Below are 20278 nucleotides of genomic sequence, written 5' to 3'. Positions count from 1 at the left end.
ATGGGAAAGTATTGCATAGGCATTAGGTATTCTTATTACTATTATTATCATGTAAGTGCTGCAGGATATTTACTGAGGTCAAAACAGCATGAGCATGCTTTACACATTGATTACAACAAAATTTTCAACAATGAATCATGGTCAGGTCATCAAAAAATATCTAGTTAAATAAAAGGATGTGTCCTGTCCTGCTAAGTAACATGTTGAGTTCCATATGCAATTTATAGATAGTGGTGACATTCAAGTGGCCACTTTGAAATTGAAAGCAATCAAGATAATTATTAATAATTTTGACTTAAATACTGTACCTTCTAACATTCTGCCAAGTCTAGAATAACTATCTGAGCCCCTGGTTTCACATGGATCTATCCCTTCAAATGCTTTCTGGTCTTTCCATTAAATATGCAGAAGAGACAAGATTACAAAGGACAGTGTTATGCAAATGTGATGCAAATCATGAGCACCCTTTGAAAGCAAAGTTGTTTTGTTTTTTTTCCTGGAGCGGTACAATGCAGTTCTCTCTTGTGGCAGCTGGTGAGGATGAACTATGGTGCTTTCCCAGCATCATGGAAAGGCACTGTTCTGGGCTTCATTTTAATTAGGATGGACTGCTTCTGCACCACGTCTGTCAGTGGACTACAGGAGGGGCGTCCACACCGCAAGGTTTCTACCAGCCACGCCTTCTTCCTCTGGTGTATTGTCAGCGAGGTTTGGCTGTCACCCCTTTATTCGTGTAAGGATTAGTAATTTCCACACCCGAGACTCTGCATGGTTCCCTACCTTCATACAAATAGGGCGGTTAAAGCTGGCAAGCTAAGGCTGGGCGGAGGTGGCGCATGCCTTTAATGCCAGCACTCAGGAGGCAGTTTGAGGCCAGCCTGGGCTACAGAGTGAGTTCCAGGAAGGGCTCCAAATCTAAACAGAGAAACCCTGTCTCAAAAAAAAAAAAAAAAAAAAGAAACAAAAAAAGCTGGCAAGCTCAGCAAAGGCCAAACAACTTCACGTAGAAGGTTAAGAAAACATAATAAAAATATAAATCATAGGGCGCTGATACTGCTCCAAACTCAAAAATTAAACAATCTTGGCTACTACAAGAAGAGAAATTACTTCAATACTTTTTGTTAAAATTTTTTTATTTTCTTTAAATTCTGAACACTCAGAATGTTTTCAGTTTTAAAGTATTTCTGAAGTAATGTAAATGCACCTCCCTAAAACTTTGAAAGAAATTTTAACCCACAGAATTAAGTATTTTAAAACATAATTTGTCATGAGCATAGTAATTTTCTCTGATCTACACTACATCTATATGAAGTTTTAGTTTTAAATTAAACAGTATTTTTCTTTCTGTGAAGGATCTATATTCATTAATTTGAAGACTTTCTGATAACTGGGCATGGTGGCGCACCCCTTTAATCCCAGCACTCGGGAGGCAGAGGTGGGCGGATCTCTGTGAGTTTGAGGCTAGCCTGGGCTACAAAGGGAATTCCAGGATGGCCATGGCTATCAGTTCCACTGAGAAACCCTGTCTTGAAAAACCAAAAACCAAAAATCAAAACATACAAAAATCTCAAAACCTTGATACCCAGGGTTGTTTTTTTTTTTTTTTTTTTTTTTTTTTTTTTTTTTGTTTTGTTTTGTTTTTAACACTGAAAATATGCTTGCTACAAAAAGCACTGTATTTTGCTTTATTGTGAGCTCATTTTAAAAACGAGATGACTGGCTGTGTCTTTGCAGGATCCTTTTACTTCTGTAGCACAGTACTGGAAAGCGTTCTACAAAAGTCAGTCAAACTAGACAGTGAACTCAAACAGCTGATACCTAGAGGTGATTTAAACCGGGTACCTGAGGCCAACTTCCTCGGGGCCACACAAAATGTTCAGGCATATCCTCTGCATTCTATGCTGTGCCACTGGCCTCTAGTTCCGTAATGAAAAGGCAGCTTTTAATAGAAATGTGAGTGCCCGTGTGAAAAGTAGTCGAGAGTGTCTTTGTGCAGTCTGGGTCATCCTGACCGGATTACACAAAGGAGCCTGGGTGGCTTCAGGGCTCTCGGCTGAAGAGTCAGAACAAGCTACTCAGTCACCCTGTTGACATTTTAAAGTCTAGCTCTGTTAAATGGACCCAAGCTGACAGTAAACCAGAGTAAATGGTTTGTTTTTTTGTCTGGGCCTGGAGAGCATGATGCCAGGGAACTATCACTCAGCTGTAGCTCTACCACGCATGTCACCTGGGTGAGTGCCATGTAAATGACATGGTAAAACAAGAAATGGACACTCAAGGAAAATGTATATATCTCCACATTTATTCTGTGTTCTATGTGATCACAGAAGGCCAACTGGACAACTGAAGAAAAAGATAAAAGATTACATTCTTTGGCTGGAGAGATGGCTCAGTGGTTAGGAGCACTGGCTGCTCTTCCGGAGGACCTGGGTTCGATTCCCAGCACCCACAGCAGCTCTCAACCATCTATAACTTACGATCTAGGCGATCTGACACCCTCTTCTGGCTTCTAAGGGCACTGCATGCACATGGTGCACACATACATGCAGGCAGAACACTTATACACATGAAATAAGAATAAATAATTCTTTTTAAAAATTATATTCTTTTGTTCAAAGAATAAAAGGAAAAATGAGGGCTAGGAATGTAGCTTGGTGGTGGATCACTTGTAGCATATAAGAGGCCTTGACGTGGATCCCCAACATCAAACACACACAGACACAAACACACACAAGTGCATGCACGCACGCACACATGCATAATGATGACAAAATATGAAAATGTAACGAATCAGTGATTAATACTCAGAATATTATTCAAAAGGATACAAATTACAGAAAAGAATTGAAAAATCAACACTGCCAATAAGAAACAACAGGGGGCTGGAGAGATGGCTCAACAGTTAAGAGCATTGGCTGTTCTTCCAGAGGTCATGAGTTCAATTCTCAGCAACCACATGGTGGCTCACAAGCATCTGTAATGAGATCTGGCGCCCTCTTCTGGCCTGTAGGCATACTTACAGACAGAACACTGTATACATAATAAATAAATAAATCTTAAAAAAAAAAAAAAGAAAAAGAAAAGAAACAACAGTGAAATCCCCAAATTTGGCTGGATTAGACAAAATTTAAGAAGGAACCTCCTGGGTGTGTTGGTGAACACGTGGAAGTCCCAGCACTTGGGGATAAGGAGTTCCGAGTCAGTGTGAGCGAGCATTGAGACCCCTATTTCAAAACAAGCAAAGAGAGCGAGAACACGCAGAGCATGAGGCGTGGATGCTTCAAGTGAGAGGAGTAAAAGGCCTGGCAAAGACCACGAGTGGTGAAACCAGCCCTCAGAATGCCTGAGGTGGGCACGGAGGAGGTGGCTGGGGAGTGACTTGGGGGCTACTGCCTTCAGATAAAGTCTCCATGCTCAGCAGCCCGGGATCAGCGCTTGGGAAACAGTGGCAGACAGATTAGGAGTTCAAAGTCATCCTCCACTACAAAAAGGTCAAGGCCAGTCTAAGCTACAGGAGACCTCATCTCAAAAACAGAAACAACAAGAAAATATAAGAAAGCCAAATAGCTACTCTAAAATCAAAGCTCTGTAACAACATAAAACCAAACTCAAATGAGCAGGGAAATCATGATTTCTGATATCTGCTCTTGGAACAGAAATGGACTTGAAAGAACTGTAAAAGATGAACTAAGAAGCCTAACATGAGCTGAGGATTCAGCCAAAATGGATTTTTCTTTGACGGGGGGAAAAAACTTACATTGATGGGCTTCAAATAAGAGACTACGTCAACAAACGCCTTCCATTCAACAAATGATAAGACTGGAATAGTGGCTCATGCCTGTAATCCTGGTACTTGGGAAACGGAGACAGGGGGATTATTGTTGCCTTCAAGACCAGTATGGTATTTAAAGCAAGAATCCAACAAACCACTCCTGGAAAGGTAAACTATTACAAAAATGAATTCATTTAGGAAGCATGGTTGTGCGTGTTAAATAAAGTCAGAGAACAACTTGTGCTAGTCAGCTCTCTCTTTCCACCATGTGGGGTCTGGGGATTGAACTTAGATCATGTCAGGCTTAGTGTGGCAAGTGCCTTTCCCCACTGAGCCATCTTGCAGGCCTGTAAAGGTAAGCATACATTCACACACACACACACACACACACACACACACACACACACACACACACACACACACAGTGTGTGTGTGTGTGTACAAGCAAGCAGCAAAATGGTCTTAATCATTAATGTGGCCTCAATTATTCTATTTAACGCTAAATATTTTCTTGAAATGTTTATAGGTAGATTTGTTAGTTTGTTTGGCTATAAAAGGCTTCTGGAAACCTGTTTCATTAGTTGGTATAAAAACACTTGCCTTTCAGTCTTCTTACGATGTTTCTCAAACCACCTCTTTCCCCAAGTGACTGGTTAGGAAGCAAGTTCAGACTCTGCAGCCTTAGACTTGATTCCTCATTTCTATTACCGCCAACACAATGTTCAGCTTTATTTCTGAGCTGTCAAGAAGCAAATCTGAGAGCTATTTGTACTATCCACACTACTGGACACCTATGGTTTTATTTTAGTAGTAAAAACAACAGACTTTCTCAAAGCTCTGTTGTTTGGGCGCAGGACCAGGTTTTATATAAATCAGTATAATTTTAAGCACCAGATTCAATAACAGCCTTACGATGGTCATAAAACGTAGGACAAATGCGGACAGCATACTCACCTCAACAGTCTCCTTTTTCTCTCCATGGGGATGTGGTGATCGCGGGTAGATGTCGAGAAGGTGTGGTGAGGAATCAAAATGCAGCCTTTTGAGGTTCCTTTTAGTAGGATCTTTACAGCGCAGCTGATTAAAGTTAGCCCTCCACAGCAAGACCTACAGAGAGTCAAAGGGGTCAGTAGTTATTGGCCAGCATCTGATTTTAAAAAGCCAAACATCAAAAACTGTCCCGAGCAGTCAGAACATCTGTGTAGAGACAAACATGTCCATTGCTGTCCTTCAATATTTTAGGCATGGCAGGGAGGAGATGTAGCTTCTGAATTGCCTTCATGCCCAACTTAAAACATCTACTCTGAGCTGGGTGTGCAGGACACGTGCTTGAGAGGCAGAGCTGGGAGGAACATCGTAGGTTTGAAGCCAGCCTGGCCTCGCTAGTGAGTTCCAGGCCAGTGATACACGGTGAGACAGACCCTGTCTCAAAAATACCCCCCAGACCCAAACCCAAACTACACCAAACCAAACCAAATTTTTACTTCGGTGGTATTTTATAAACTTAAAACACTTCTCTCTGCCCCTCACCAAAAGACCCACACCATGCTTTTGACTTGATCATTCATTTTAGTCAATAACCTGGCTATGAATGATTTTTAGTCATCTCATGTAAATGTAAATTTGCCTCATCGATGATTTTGATTCATAAGCCTCAGGCAGCTCAACACTTGAAGAAATAAGAAGTACAGATAAAACCTTAGGCAATAATTGGGGTAAAGGGGCACTGAAACTGGGCATTCAGTGTCAATGAAATGTATTGTGAAGTTTAAAATAGAACAAGAGAAAACACCCGCGGAATTCTTAAAACTATTCAACTGGAACTATTTCTGCTATGTGACAGCAAACAGGACACTCACATACAAATCTACTGGTAATCATCTCAACATACACAGGCTAGCTAGTGATGAGGGTCCTAAAGATGTCAATCAGGTCCTTGGATCCAAATCAAGGGTGTACAGACCTGCGCATCCGCTCCTCCTGACGTGAACAGCTCTCCATCCTTTGAGAAAGTAACAGTGAAGACAGGACCCTGAGAGACAAAGGGAAGTCAAGAGAAGAGTGTTGAGAGCTCCTTCCTCGAGGCCAACAGGACTGAGTGCCACTTCTGCGTTCTAACCTGTCACCCAGTGGCTAGTGTCCAATGGACGCATCCAGGAGCTAACAATGAATGGTGGCCAAGCATGGCAGAGCACAGGCGAGAATAAGCAAAAGAAGGAACGGCCGTTTTCGCCTTTAAAGAAAGTTTGCACATGTATAGGCTGGTAAGAATTTCCGTCAGACCTTTTCTAGCTTTCTGGCTTGTATTTAACCAATTACTAATAAAAACTAAACAATCAATGTGCAGCTATGGCATGGGGGGAGCAGAAATACAGGTCACTTCCTGACCATATCAGGCTCCACTGGGCGTTCTCTTGTGAAGCAGGCTACAGGGAGCCACTAAAAGTTGAAGAACGGGACGCTGGAGGGAGTAGGAAAAGTCAGCAGTACAGGCAGTGAGCAGCTGAGAACAGCTGGAGGTCAGTGGGAAGTTATCATCTCCTGAGAGATAATGAGCGCTTAAATTCAACAATGCATGTGAAGTTGGACATCTTCACTTTGCATGAGATCAAGATGCATAACCTTTCAGTCCATCAAGATTGGAGGAATTATTCCTCATCTTGAAATGTTAACGTCTGTTTATTTATTTTTTCTTTTTGCACTGAATGGGAAATGCCCTCACAGGTTTCTACACTTGAACATCTAACTCCCAGCTGGAAATGCTGTCTGGGAAGGTGTGGAGTCTTCAGGAGGTGAAAGCGCATCACTACATGGGGGTGTGCCTCACAGTTTTTTTTTTTTTGTTGTTGTTGTTGTTGTTTGTTTCGTTTTGTTTTTCAAGACAGGTTTTCTCTGTGTAGCTTTGCGCCTTTCCTGGAACTTACTCTGTAGCCCAGGCTGGCCTCGAACTCAGAGATCTGCCTGGCTCTGCCTCCCGAGTACTGGATTAAAGGTGTGCACCATCACCTGGCCCCTCAGTTTTATAGCCTGGTCCCACTTCATGTTCTCTGTCTCTGCTTCCACACTAGCAGTGCAATGTGACAGACTGACCTCAGGTCACCACCGCTGTAGACCACCCCTCCTGAAACTGTAAACGGAGTACTTTTTCCCTTCAGCTGTTTGCCAGGGCTTCTTATCCCAACAACAGGAAAGTAACCAGGACGCCCTGTTACAGACTTAGGCTGTAGCTCATACACACCTTTACTTCTGGATGGAAATGTTATCTGTGTGCAGCATTTTTCTCCTAAATGCTGTTCTATTGTTTTCCTAATTACGTATCACTTTACAGATGTGTCAACCCTTAGCCATTGTTATTGATTGTATTTATTTTCCCTAAATGCATGTGTGGTGATATTTGGTTTATAGTCTAACAAAATTTGCCTGAAGATCAGGGGACAGAGCCAGCCACTAAATTAAACATAGAGGCCAGGCAGTTGTGGCACACACCTTTAATCCTAATCTCTGGGAGGCAGAGATCCATGTGGATCTCTGTGAGTTCAAAGCCACGCTGGACTACATGAGATTAATCCAGCCTAAAAGAGAAACTGAGCCAGGCAGTGGTGGCACACACCTTTAATCCCAGTATTGGAAATCATACGTCTTTAATCCAGCCAGCACTAGGAAGGTTGAGACAGGAAGTAATATGGCTGGGCACAGAAAAGAATATAAGATGGGAGGAGACAGGAGTTTGGCGCTTTTTTGGCTGAGGACTCAGAAGCATTCAGTCTGAGGATTTGGTAGAAGAAAGAACCCTAGTGGCTGGCTGCTCTGCTTCTCTGATCTTTCAATGTTTACCCTGATATCTGCCTCCAGGTTTTTCTTAATAAGATCAATTACGATGTGTACAACACACACGTGTCTGCATGAGACTGGGCTGGTTCTCTTTGCCCTAACTCTGCTGTAGAAAACATGAGCAGAGGAGGAAGTCGGGCAGGACGGATGGGGCAGAAAGAACCTTTCTCTTTCTAGACCACAAAGCCATTCTATTTTGAGCTATGAACAGCTTATATTCACCTAAAAGAAAACACCCTGTGCATAAGGCAGAAAACAATTTATTCTAAAAAGTTTACAGTTTGAATATTTACCCATAAGAGAATAGTTTACAGACTTAAAAACATCAGTGTTTTCCTAAACCATCTGAGAAATAAGACAAAAGAATAAGGAGTTCCAGAGCCAATACAAAGTTCTCTCCAGTGAGTTTGTTAAAAGGAGAATACTGCTTGTCTGGGAGGCAAGTGGGCGTTCTAGAAACAATATCCGGAAGGAGCCACGTGTGATGGCCCAGTGACAGGCCACACTGGGTGAGGACAATTCTTTGCATTTATTATCAGAGGAAAACAGTAAAAGCGCCCCCCCCCCCCCAAGGGCCGGGGAGCAAGTGTTAGTCTCCGACTGCTGAATTTCCCTACACTCACCAATCGGATTAGGGAAGGAGAGATGGGAAGAGGAGCGAGAGGCGGGGTGTCAGAGGCAGTGAGCCAGCATCCGTGTGACAGAAACGGTATAGCCTGTGCTACGCACGGACAGAACAGTAGGACGGCTAACATCACTGTTTTTGAAGAGTTGCTTCTAGAGATTAAAAATGTAAAAGTGTGCTGGGTGGTGGCGCATGCCTTTAATCTCAGCACTCGAGTGGCAGGGGCAGGTGGATCTCTGTGAATTCAAGCCTAGCCTGGTCTACAGAGAGAATTCCAGGAAAGCCAGGGCTATATAGAGAAACCTTGTCTCAAACAAACAAACAAACAAAACCCCTAAAACTTAAAAGTAAAAAATCAGATTCTAGGAGTAGCAGCAAATGTACATTACTACTAAAAAAAATAATAAAGGCATATAATAAATGGGACCAAACTTTAAAGAGCATCTTATTACAAAACAGATACCGTATGTCCTTGAAGTGTGTATATGAGTCTTCCCTCTAGGAGATCCAGAATCTTAAGTGTTCCATCAGAAGAGGCAGTGACCAGGCTGTTACCCAAAGGATGGAATGATAGACAGTTCACACCGCAGCTGTGAACTAATTTACAGGGGGAAAAAAAAACACAAAAAATTCAGGAAACAATGGCTTCTTTCTGATATCTTTAATATCATAACTGTAATTTGATATAACTGGCCTTCCTTATGACCCTGTTAATTGCTGTCAGAGAGGGATTCTTAAGTTTGAAGCATTTCCTTTGCTCTGTATCAGTATTGCTGTGAAGACAAGATGAGCCGAGGCAGCACCTCTGTCACAGCAAAGCCAGAGCTCAAGTGTTCTGACATCACAAGGCATGAAGCTTCCAGTGAGGGACAGAATCAGGTCGGAAATGAGAGTGTGTCACAAAGAGAATATTGTTGGGCACAGCTATAAAGTCTTTGGCTATATTACCAAAATAATTAATAGCTGATCATTATCAGTTCGTATAAGCTCTGTTATTCAGCCTCACACTAAATCTAAAGAGCAACTCGGTACTTGGGATGACAGACAGAGTGGTGAGTGTGGAGGCGTATGTGAAGGAGAATTCACTTCCGGACACCATCCTTCCAATAGGAGGCAGTACAATACAATGATCCAAAAAGTATGGTTTCTATACCCAGTGTCCCATAGTCTTAAGTTCACTTCCATCAGTTTTCTTATCCTTGAAACAAAAAGAAGTACTGATGCCTATTAGGAACTGTGTAAGCACTGACATGTTTATCTGCTACGTAGAAATCTTGGAGTAAGTGGTAGAGATTATCTCCGTGCACAACAATGTAGTTTTAATATATAGCTAATATAAACCTAGAAAACCATTTCTTCCTCTTTCAGCTTTAGTATACCCTCCAAGTTAGTTATTCCCATTCACTTGGGATTACATCAGCTACTGATTCTCCCACTGAGCAGGCAACCAGAGCTTGAAAATGACCATAGTAACTTTGTTTTTACAGTTCCCACATCAGTTTTAAAGTCCCGTTAAAGAGATGGATCGGGTGGGGGCATGACAGCAGACCTCTTTATCTATTCCTCTTCCCAATGTGGCCACACTGACTACATCTCACTGAGCTTCTCAGCATTCTTCCTCTCTTTAACTGGCATGCTGGGGATGTGTGCGTTTTTAGGAGTTGCCAGGGCCAACACTTCTGCCCTAGAATCTCTGGGTACAACTTTGTCAAGCTGAATCAGGTCAGTCAAGGCTGGATGGAGGGGAGAGACTGGTGGTCCCCACAGCGGCTGAATCACTTTTATTCCGGGAACTTTTCTGATCTCTCCACTTTGGCTGAGTTCAGCTGCTTTCTGCTCAGATTTAGTGGTTGGCCTCTTCAGGCCCTTGAGCTCTCCCAATAGGAGCACCTGAGTCCCGCCCTTTCTTTCCCCGGTCAGTTCGGAAGCTCTTTGGAGCTGTCTGGGTTCCTTCTGAACTAGTCTGAACCAATTTCTGTGGTCCCTTCTCTTCAGAGTCACTATGGAGTCTTTAAACCTTTTGGGGATTTTCCAATATGATAGGGATGGCCGAGTTCCGTAATTCTGTTTTGGTAACTAGCAGATAGTGAATATAAGATATATCAAGACATAGCCGGGCGGTGGTGGTGCACACCTTTAATCCCAGCACTCGGGAGGCAGAGGCAGGTGGATCTCTGTGAGTTCGAGGCCAGCCTGGGCTACCAAGTGAGTTCCAGGAAAAAGGCGCAAAGCTACAGAGAGAAACCCGGTCTCGAACGGCCCCTCCCCCCCAAAAAAAAGATATACCAAGACATAGCAGTGTTTGGGATATCTTAGTGTAGTTTGTATCACCATGGAATATGAAGTGTGTGCTATCTTGGAACCCTTAGGGAGTAGTCTCCCTTGTCCTTTGTAGCTTTGGGTGGCTTATCTAAGACTGCACTATGAATTACATAAACTGTTTCTGCATGCCATATTATTTTCACGCTGTTAGAGTCTATGATGGCTGGCTTAATGGAGACTGGAAACTAGTTGGCTAGAGCAACAGTCCAGTTAGAAACGGATTGAGTAGAAGAGGCAAATGCTCCCTCTGGCCTGCTCTGGGGGACTAGAGTCTTGAGGTGTCAGGCCACGTGCTGCGCTGAGGTCTCATAGGGAGCCACAAAGTGCATTCTTGGCTTAGAAGGACCCCAACCGATCAACCAAGAGGTGCCCACACTGAACTCCTTGGTGTTGGGGCTTCCTGGGACATGTCCAGGGTGATGCTCTAAGAAGGAGTCACTATTAAACATTACATCTTAGGGCCGGAGAGATGACTCAGTGGTTACGAGCACTGGCTGTTCTTCCAGAGGTCCTGAGTTCAATTCCCAGCAACCACATGGCGGCTCACAGCCATCTATAATGAGATCTGGCGCCCTCTTCAGGCCTGCACGCATACATGCAGGTAGAACACTATAAACATAATAAATAAAATTTAAAACAAAAAACCAAAACATTACATCTTACTGGCGCAACACTTATTTTGTATCTGTATTTGCTCTGGTTTCCAAGATGAGCCTCTAGTCAAAAACTAAGAAAACAGGGACAAAAAAAAAAAAAAAAAAGCCACACACACACAAACTGCCATTCTTGGCAGGTCTACTTGGAAATGTGTAGAAATGAGTGTTTTGTGGTGGTTTTTAGACTACATATTGTTGCTGGTCTGTCTGCCGCCTTACCCACCCACCTCCATTTCTCTACTTTGCTGCCGCCATTTTGTTTTGTTATTTTGAAAGGGGAAGGAAAAAAAATAGCTTTTCAAAATCTTTTTTAGCAAGGCCTGACACGCAAGCATTTAAGAATTCAATGTAGATGGTGGAATTGAAGGGAGAGGGGGAAAGGTCACTTTAAAACCAAGCTGTTGATGCCTGCTTAGATAAGGCTTGAAGGTCACATTTTTCATTTAGTTTTGTAAGCAGGGAATCTTAATTTGCTTTATTCTCTCATAAACCCAATTTGAATCCATCTCTCATTTGTAGTATATTTCAACTATTAACAACTGTGTTTTTATACAATGCCAGTTATAGAGAAATAATCCCAGCACTGTGGAGGCAGAGCCAGGCGGATCTCTGTGAGTTCGAGGCCAGCCTGGGCTACAGAGCAAGGTCCAGGACAGGCACCAAAACAACACAGAGAAACCTTGTCTCAAAAAAGCCAAAGGGGTTTTCTTCTGGAAACTTTGCTTCTTTGCTGAAAGATTATTTAGAGTTAAATTTGTAATTAATACATGGAACTTTATATCTAGGAAATATACAAGAATTTAAGCCATATAGATGAAAAACCTATGAAAAGGCATAAGGTATTTTATTTTATCAAGAAATAATTTCTGGACTGGAGATGTAGTAGAACTACAAGGCCCTCAGTTTAATTCTGTGTCCTAGAAAAAAAATCAACTGCCTATGAACACTTGCAAGTAAAGATGAATGGAATAATGGGTAAACTGTGACTCAATGGGCCACAGTACAGCTTCCACGACAAGATTCTTCTCTATTTATTTTTTGTGGGTTTTTTTTTAAAGATTTATTTTTCATTTATGTACACAGAAGAGGGCACCAGATCTCATTACAGATGGTTGTGAGCCACCACGTGGTTGCTGGGAATTGAACTCAGGACCTCTGGAAGAGCAGCCAGTGCTCTTAACCTCTAAGCCATCTCTCCAGCCCCTTTTTTGTTTGTTTGTTAGTTTCTGCTTTGTTTTGTTTGGCTTTTGGTTTATCTTTTAAATTTGGTTTGGATTTGGGGGAAGAAAGTTGCAAAGGGTGGATGTGAGGGGACAAGGTAGGATCAGAATGCATGATGTGAAACCCACAAAGAATCAATAAAAGTTTATAAAAAAGAAAAAACAAACAAAAAGTAAAAACAATTGCCTAACTTCAAAAAGCTTTTGGAAAAGGTGTTTCAAAATACAAATTTGTCTAGAGGATTTTCTAAGGCCAAAAGTTAATGCACTCTTGTAAGACTTGAACCTAATTCTTTATATCTACGGCAGTAAGAATTAAAAAGCTATTGTTCCGCTCTCAGTGACCCTTATAAAGAAGAGTCAGCATTAAGGACAAAGGTGCCTCTCTGAGCTTCAAAGTGACCACTTTAGAAAGAACTAATATTTAAAAGAAATTCTATTACATTTACTACCATATATGTCTATGTCTGGAAATAAGAGTGTATGTCAGAATTTCATCTACATAGTATGTGAAAACTGCAGACTTAAAAAGCATGCTAGTACATTCTAAATGACCAATAAGTGTTCCTTTAAGTAATAATCTGTTTGGCTTGGGTGGGTAAGCATTTTGATTTTTGACTATAAGATGAACATGTACATCAGAAGATAAGTCTATCTATATCACTAGCACTGCGCCCTAAATTTGTAAGCAATCTACAATTTTACTTTTTGCCTATAGATCTATTATCTTACCAAGTCAGGAATTCCAAATTTTTGCTTCAGAAGTAGGAGATAAACTTATATTGATGAAATGTGTAGCTCATGCTAGTGGTTATGAGCTCCTTGGTAGGTTGAATGTATTTCCTACATTCCTGAATGTTCCTACAGTGGATAAGCTTTCTAGAATGAAAATCTTTTTTTTTTTTTTTTTTTGTATGTGGAGCTGAGGATTGAACCCAGGGCCTTGTGCTTGCTAGGCAAACGCTCTACCACTGAGCTAAATCCCCAACCCCTAGAATGGAAATCTTAAGAGAACACTTTAGTAAGTTGCCATGGTCCGAACTAGAAGTGTGTGTATGTGTGTGTTGTCTGGGTGAGTGGGCCAGGCTAGAGATGTTGATGTCAGATGGCCAGTCTTCCTTTATTTCCACATCGTTTTTTGAAAGACAGTGTTCCTCTGAAACTGTGGCTCATCATTTTGGCTAGACAGGATGGTCAGCGAGACTCTGGGATTCCCATCTCCGCCCACACAGAACTGGAGTTATGGATGTGTTGCTGCACTGGGCTTTTGTGAGACCTGGGGATCTTAACTCAGGTCTTCAATGCTTGCACAGCAAACACCTTACCCACTATGCCATCTCCCTTACCCCGTCTAGAATTGTTAGTGGTACTCATCCTTTCTCAGGCTTGTATTCACGAGTTCCCACTTGTATCTTGACTATCATTACTTTAAAAAAAAAAAAAAAAGATTTATTTATTTACTATGTATATAATGTTCTGCCTGCATGTATGCCTGCAGGCCAGAAGAGGGCACCAGATCTCATTACAGATGGTTGTGAGCCACCATGTGGTTGCTGGGAATTGAACTCAGGACCTCTGGAAGGGCAGTCAGTGCTCTTAACCTCTGAGTCATCTCTCCAGCCCTTGACTATCATTTCTAAGCAGAGTTAACTAGAATGCCTCCTATTATAGCCTCCAAGCGTGCTTCCCTAGTCTTTAAAAGCATGGACAATGGGGACCTAAGGGGGACTGCTGTGGAACAATCTTTGTACACTGTCAATACCTATTACTCCCATTGGTAACTAAAGAGCTGACTGGCCTAAAGCTGGACAGGAAGAGACTGGGCAGGAAAGCCAGACTAAGAGGATGCTGAGAAGGACAGAGTCTTTGGGAGATGCCACAAGATGCAGAGCGAGAAAGATGAGAAGTATGTACGTGAGGTAAACAAGCCTTGGGGCAGCACACAGATGGATAGAAATGGGTTAATTTAAGTTATCAGAGCTAGCTAAAAATAAGCCTGAGCTACTTGCTGAGCATTTATAATTAACATTAAGTCTCTTGTGGTTATTTGGGAGCCACTGCTGGGACACAGAAAAACTCTACATATGGGGGACATCTCCAAACAAATCCATCTACTTTATTTAGAAAACCTTCGCCTTAGAAGACAAAATGACTCCTACGTATATATTTTTCAGGGCCATCCGGTATCAGATAATCAATTGGTGTGCTCCTCCCTGGGGAAGACTATTTCTTTACATTCCTTAGTTGCCTGAAGTTCCTTGTCTAGGTTGGAGGCCTCTTAGCTTTCTGTCTTTCCATCTCAGCATGTCTACTGGGGTCATCCTTGTTCAGTTCATGTTTAGGCTGCCATATTGGTGAGGCTTCATGGGTGCAGCTTCTCACATGTTTAGGAGACACAATCTCACGGCAAACTCCCTGATCCTCCAGCTCTTACAACAATCTTTCTGCTCCCTCTTCTGCAACGATCCCCAAGCCTTAGGAGGAGGAGTTGTGTTATATGCATGTGAGTAACATTACACAGACTGAGCAGGTTGCGTTTATGATTTTAGGAAAACACACACACACACACACACACACTGCAACAACAATTATAGAAAAAGAGGCAACAATTTGAAAGAAAGTGGGGGAGGGTGGAGATTTCATGTAAGTTTGGGTTTGGTGGCAGGAAAGAGAAGGGGGGAATAATATAATCTTATTATAATCTCAAAAATAAAAGACAAAATTAAACAGAACTTATTTATAAGAACTTATTTATTATAGCCTGTTACTGATAAATTATACCATTCTTTCAGTGGACACAAATTTAAAGGTATTTCTGAGAAGAGAATTAGAACAACTTGATGGTCATAATGCTGTCAATCGTTAATATTGAATGTAATGAAATTATGAAGGCCATTTTGTCAAAATTTCAACTTCCTTTTTTATAAAAAAATTTACTTTAAAGTTTTATGTGTAAAATGTTATGCTTGCATGTATGTAAGTGTACTGTGTGTGTGTCTGGTGCCCACAGAGGCCAGAAGAGGATACCAGATCCCCTGCAACTGGAGTTTTGGACAGTTGTGAGCTGCCATGCAGGTGTTGGGAACTGAACCCAGGTCTTCTACAAGATTAGCAAGTGCTCTTAACCACTGACTGCAGTCTCAATTTTTCAACTTTCTGCAGAATTCTAAATATGAATGTTCTAAGACTTTTGGTTCCCATAGTTTTGATCCTTGTCCAAAGCACTTAGAATCAAACTCAGGAAAAATGACCCTAATACGTATTTATTTTTCAATCCCATATGTCCTTAAATATTTGCTCTTGTTGGTAGTGATTTCTATTCTCCTTATAAAGTTTTTTCTGTTGTCTGCTAATATACTGTATAAATACATCTTCTAACAAAATGACCTAAGGATTATCAAGATGCCAGGTTATCACCCATAGAACAGATAGAATTATTAATTTAATTAAGTTGGAATTTATTCCAACTTAAGGGCCGTCTATGCTTCTTATTTACTTGAATTTGGTTCCAAAGGGGAAGGACGGCATTTAGAGAGTCTTCTTGACACTGGCTCCTTGTCATAGTTCATCTTCCCCCCCTACCTGACACAGGACCAGATCAGATCAATGGGGACAGCTCTCTCTCATCCCAGTGACTAAGGACAGTAACAACCATCACTAGAGGATGAATCAGCCATGCCTTCAGAGAAAACTGCTCATAGATAATGGGGGATGTCTTCAGAGTCAAAATAAAGTCATGCTAGCCCTGGTGGTACATACCTACAGTCCCATCACTTAGGAGGGTCATGACTGGGGCCAGCCTAGTCTGTATAGGAAGACCCTCTCTCAAAGTGAACAACTAAAACTGTTAGCTATGTGAGCCCTTCCAAATGCAACTGCAGCCAAGGGATAATAGAGAAACGGTTCTTCAGTATGGTTGCCTGACACCTTCTTCCTCCAGAGTCCATTCTTAGTAGTCCATGCTCAGAGCAATTAGCCGGGAAGATGACTCCCTATAGATTTTACTTCATTGGATTTCTTTTCCCTTTGGCTTTGGATTCTAGCATCCTACTTTATATTGGGATTCCCCCTTTTAGACGTAAACATCTGGCTCATTTCACACGGATGCCCAGTCATTACCGCCTGTTCTCTTCTCAAGCACTCATTTATTATTGAGCAATACTGAAACACAGGGGAAAATGGAAATGGGCGCTGAGAAGGTGCTTTTGCTATAAAATGTCAGCTCTTTATTTGGACCACAAGCAACTGAAATCCTCGGATCTTTGCCCTTATTTTGTGTCTGTCTGTCTCCTTAGCTGTGGCTAAAAATACACACATAAACACATACATGTCCTAAACCTGTAGTCACCTTGGAACCCTGGGGAAAAACAACAAAAACAAAACAAAAAAAACCTCTCAGAACAGACCAATCTCCCAGACGAGGATAATTATCCACGAAAGCGAGCCTCACCATGGGGTCAGAAACAAAATGAGTATAGGAAGCCGATTCATCCCCTCAGCAGAGGAATTAAAGGGACTTTCTCTGCCTCCTTTACAGACGTAGACAAGGAAGCCCTGGCCAGGACTGCTTCAATACACAGACCTCCTTTGCATCCTGCCTCAGTTCTTCCTAAGCTCCCCAAGACTGACTTGCGGATCAACGGGCCCTTTATCTGTTTCACTCCCCAACATGGCCACACTGACTACATTTTCTGTCTCTGCTTTTCATGAAACCTTTATAGACATCTTTTGTGCGTTCCTTTCTCCTCTGGTTTCTTCTGTTGGTGGGAGTCAACTGCTCTGTTCTCTAGCCAGCGAAGACCAGCCTCTGACCCCGGGAAGAGATCTAAACCCAGGCACAGGGCTTTCCCAGCCATTTGACAGTGAACCTTCTCTCTGGTTGGGGGGAACTGTTACCTTGATAATGCTGCAGTAATTTATTCACTCTGATATCCCAGATTTTCACAGTGTGATCAGAGCCAGCTGAGGCTATGCATGTACCATTAGGGTTAAAGTCCACAAAATTTGCAAATCTAGGAAGAAAGAATATGAGGACTTGACACTTCAGTTTCTTCACCTTCATTTTAAAGTCTGAGTTTCAGCTTATAATACACGATCTCCTTAGCAAGCAGATCCAAATGAATGTTCGGAGAATGGACTTACCCTACGGAATCCGAGAAGTTATTCACACACTGCTTACTTGAAGTGTCCCAAATTTTAATAGTTTTATCCTCACTACACGACACGATTAATCTTCCATCGGGTGAGAATCTGGAAAGCAGAGGGTTTTACACGTGAGCAATTCTGGCTAATTACCACCACACATCTCCATACCACACACAAGTCAGGCTAGACAGACAGACAGCAGAGGCCACCGTCACCACACTACGCTGACTACACAGCAAAGTTACACTTTGCAACTGATATCTTTGCAACAACATAGCACCATGACAAACATTGAAGACCCTTGAAATACCAAACATGTCACAGAGATGAACCATGTTCCTTTTTTCTGTTTCTGTTTCCAGTAAATAATTAATTCAGTTTTGTGGCTCTCCTGGAGGTTAGTGATTCAACTCTGCACTCCTTTCAAGCCAAATACGTTGTGTTTTTAAAAGCCCTTTATTTCCTGTTTGTTTTTAGTTTTCAATTTTTTATTCTCTACCATTATCTCTGTGATTCAAGAGATTTTTTTCTACTCATCCCACCAAGCTGGTAGTGAAGCTTTTGTTGGCTGTTGGGTTGAGAATCAAAGTAAAATGACATCAACCTAATTCCTAAGGCCAATGGCTTCCTGACAAGTCACTCAGAGAGCAGCTCTGTCCTGCTCCAGCTTACACCCGAGTGCCAGAGGAAGAGAGAGAGAGAGAGAGAGAGAGAGAGAGAGAGAGAGAGAGAGAGAGAGAGAGAGAGAGATCCTGTAACAATTGCCTTTTAAAGTCAGAACGATTGGAAACCAAACAAAAATGAGGAGAAGTTTAGATAGGTAACTACAAGCAGCTTCTTGACTAGCCATATTTCAGCAGCTGCAAAACTCAGAAAGGACAAAAGTAGCTCACAGACCAGTGATTATGAGCGTATTTATGTGCAGTTTAACTCCAGCCCAAACTCCAGATTTCTGTTGAATTTTCAGTTTAGGTGTGGAATATAATTAAAGGTTTTATGTTGTTTTCTCTGCATTCCTAACACTCTCTCTCTTACACATATATAAAATTTATGTGTAATTTATTTTTATTTCATGTTCATTGGTGTTTTGACCACATGTAAGTCTGTGTGAGGATTTCAGAAGTGCTGGATGGAATTCCAGACAGGTTTGAACTGCCTTGTGGGTGCTGGGAATTGAACACGGGCACTCTGGAAGAGGAGCCAGTGCTCTTAACCACTGAGCCATCTCTCCAGCCCCCTAACTACTTCTTTTTTTTTTGAGACAGGGTTTCTCTGTGTAGTTTTGCGCCTTTCCTGGAACTTGCTCTGTAGACAAGGCTGGCCTTGAACTCACAAAGATCCGCCTGGCTTTGCCTCCCAAGTGCTGGGATTAAAGGCGTGCACCACCACCGCCCGGCTGCTATCATATTTCTTAATCAGCCTTCTTTTAGAAAACTTACTGAATGTGAAAATCATAAGAAAAGAGATGAAGTTATTCCAGACATTTTGAGGAAGTAATGCTAAAAGATTTAATCAACTGGAATGACGAAACACAAATCCTATTACTATTATTACTGTTGCCGTTGTTATTGTTTTCATTGTGCTGGACATCAAAATCTGAGCCTTGTGTATGGTAAGCAGGCAGTCTTCCACTGGGCTATATCTTGACGGCATTACTGATTAGACCATCACCACACTATCTTATCCATATTTATTGAGCATATATATATATATATATATATATATATATATATATATATATATATATATATATATATCATAGAATGGTTTTCAACACTTCACCTACAGAAACAAATTTCAAAACAATCCTACAAAATAGGTACTCCTGCTTGTCTCCCTGTGCAGATGGGTAAACGGACACAGAAAGGAGTGTAGTGGTTTGAATGAGAATTTCCATCTTTCCATTTGTTTTTTCGTTTTTCAAGACAGGGTTTCTCTGTGTAGCTTTGCGCCTTTCCTGGCTCTGTAGCCCAGGCTGGCCTCAAACTCACAGAGATCCGCCTGGCTCTGCCTCCCGAGTGCTGGGATTAAAGGCGTGCGCCACCGCCTCCCAGCTGGTCACAGTGTTTTATCCCAGCAACAGAAAAGTAATAGAGAACTTGGTTCCAGGAGTCGGGTGTCCTTGTCCACAACTTGACCATATTGTCTTCTGGAGGAATACTAGAAGATGCTGGAACTTCGGACTAGAGATGTGTTTGAATTGGCAAGCAGAGCCTAATGGGCCATCCTAGTAGGGGCTTTGAAGACAGTAGTACCTATGCCAGTGCAGAGTGTGGGGCCCAGCTCAAGAGGTTTCAGAGAGGAACAACGTGCACAACGGGCCCAGAGACTGTTCCTGCAATATTTTGTCAGAGAATGTGGCTTCTTCCTGCTGTTGTTCTAAGGATTTGTCTGAGGCTATATTAGAAAGTAATGGGCTTCTTTCTTTGGTGGAAGTAACATAACATTGCTAACTGTGGCATGGCATGTTAATGACTGTTATGCAGGTCTACAATGAAAAATAGCAAGTGGGGAAGAAAGAAATACCAAATGTAAGATGTAAAGAGAAAAAGAGCACCAGAAAACTAATGCTGGAGTTGAGGCTTTATCTGAAAGAGATAAGGAATAAAGGGAAGGCTGACCTCAGGGCAAGGCCCCACCCAGTAGTTCCTCACTACACTTCCATTTCTCCTTTTAGGAATGGCAATATATATTCCATGCCAGCATT

At 41.9% G+C, this 20278-nt stretch overlaps 1 protein-coding gene and 1 non-coding gene across 4 annotated transcripts in view; both read right to left on the bottom strand.

Annotated features, from left to right (window-relative positions):
- Positions 1-20278, bottom strand: part of Poc1b (POC1 centriolar protein B) — a 108555-nt gene that overhangs the window by 37234 nt on the left and 51043 nt on the right. For all 3 annotated transcript variants that reach the window (XM_036169729.1, XM_036169727.1, XM_036169728.1), the window contains exons 5-9: positions 17569-17676; positions 17323-17438; positions 8692-8825; positions 5736-5804; positions 4727-4879 (exon numbers count right to left, since the gene is read on the bottom strand). In XM_036169729.1, coding sequence (XP_036025622.1) covers positions 4727-4879; positions 5736-5804; positions 8692-8825; positions 17323-17438; positions 17569-17676 — 580 coding nt within the window. The remainder of the gene's footprint in view (positions 1-4726; positions 4880-5735; positions 5805-8691; positions 8826-17322; positions 17439-17568; positions 17677-20278) is intronic.
- Trnaa-agc lies at positions 13338-13415 on the bottom strand. Its single transcript has one exon. It is a non-coding gene; the product is annotated as a tRNA-Ala (tRNA).

This window comes from Onychomys torridus, chromosome 20 (assembly GCF_903995425.1).
Source record: "Onychomys torridus chromosome 20, mOncTor1.1, whole genome shotgun sequence".
In the NCBI taxonomy this organism is placed as follows: Eukaryota; Metazoa; Chordata; class Mammalia; order Rodentia; family Cricetidae; genus Onychomys; species Onychomys torridus.
Note: the sequence above shows the minus strand (reverse complement) of the source record. Positions and strands in the feature narration are given on the sequence as shown.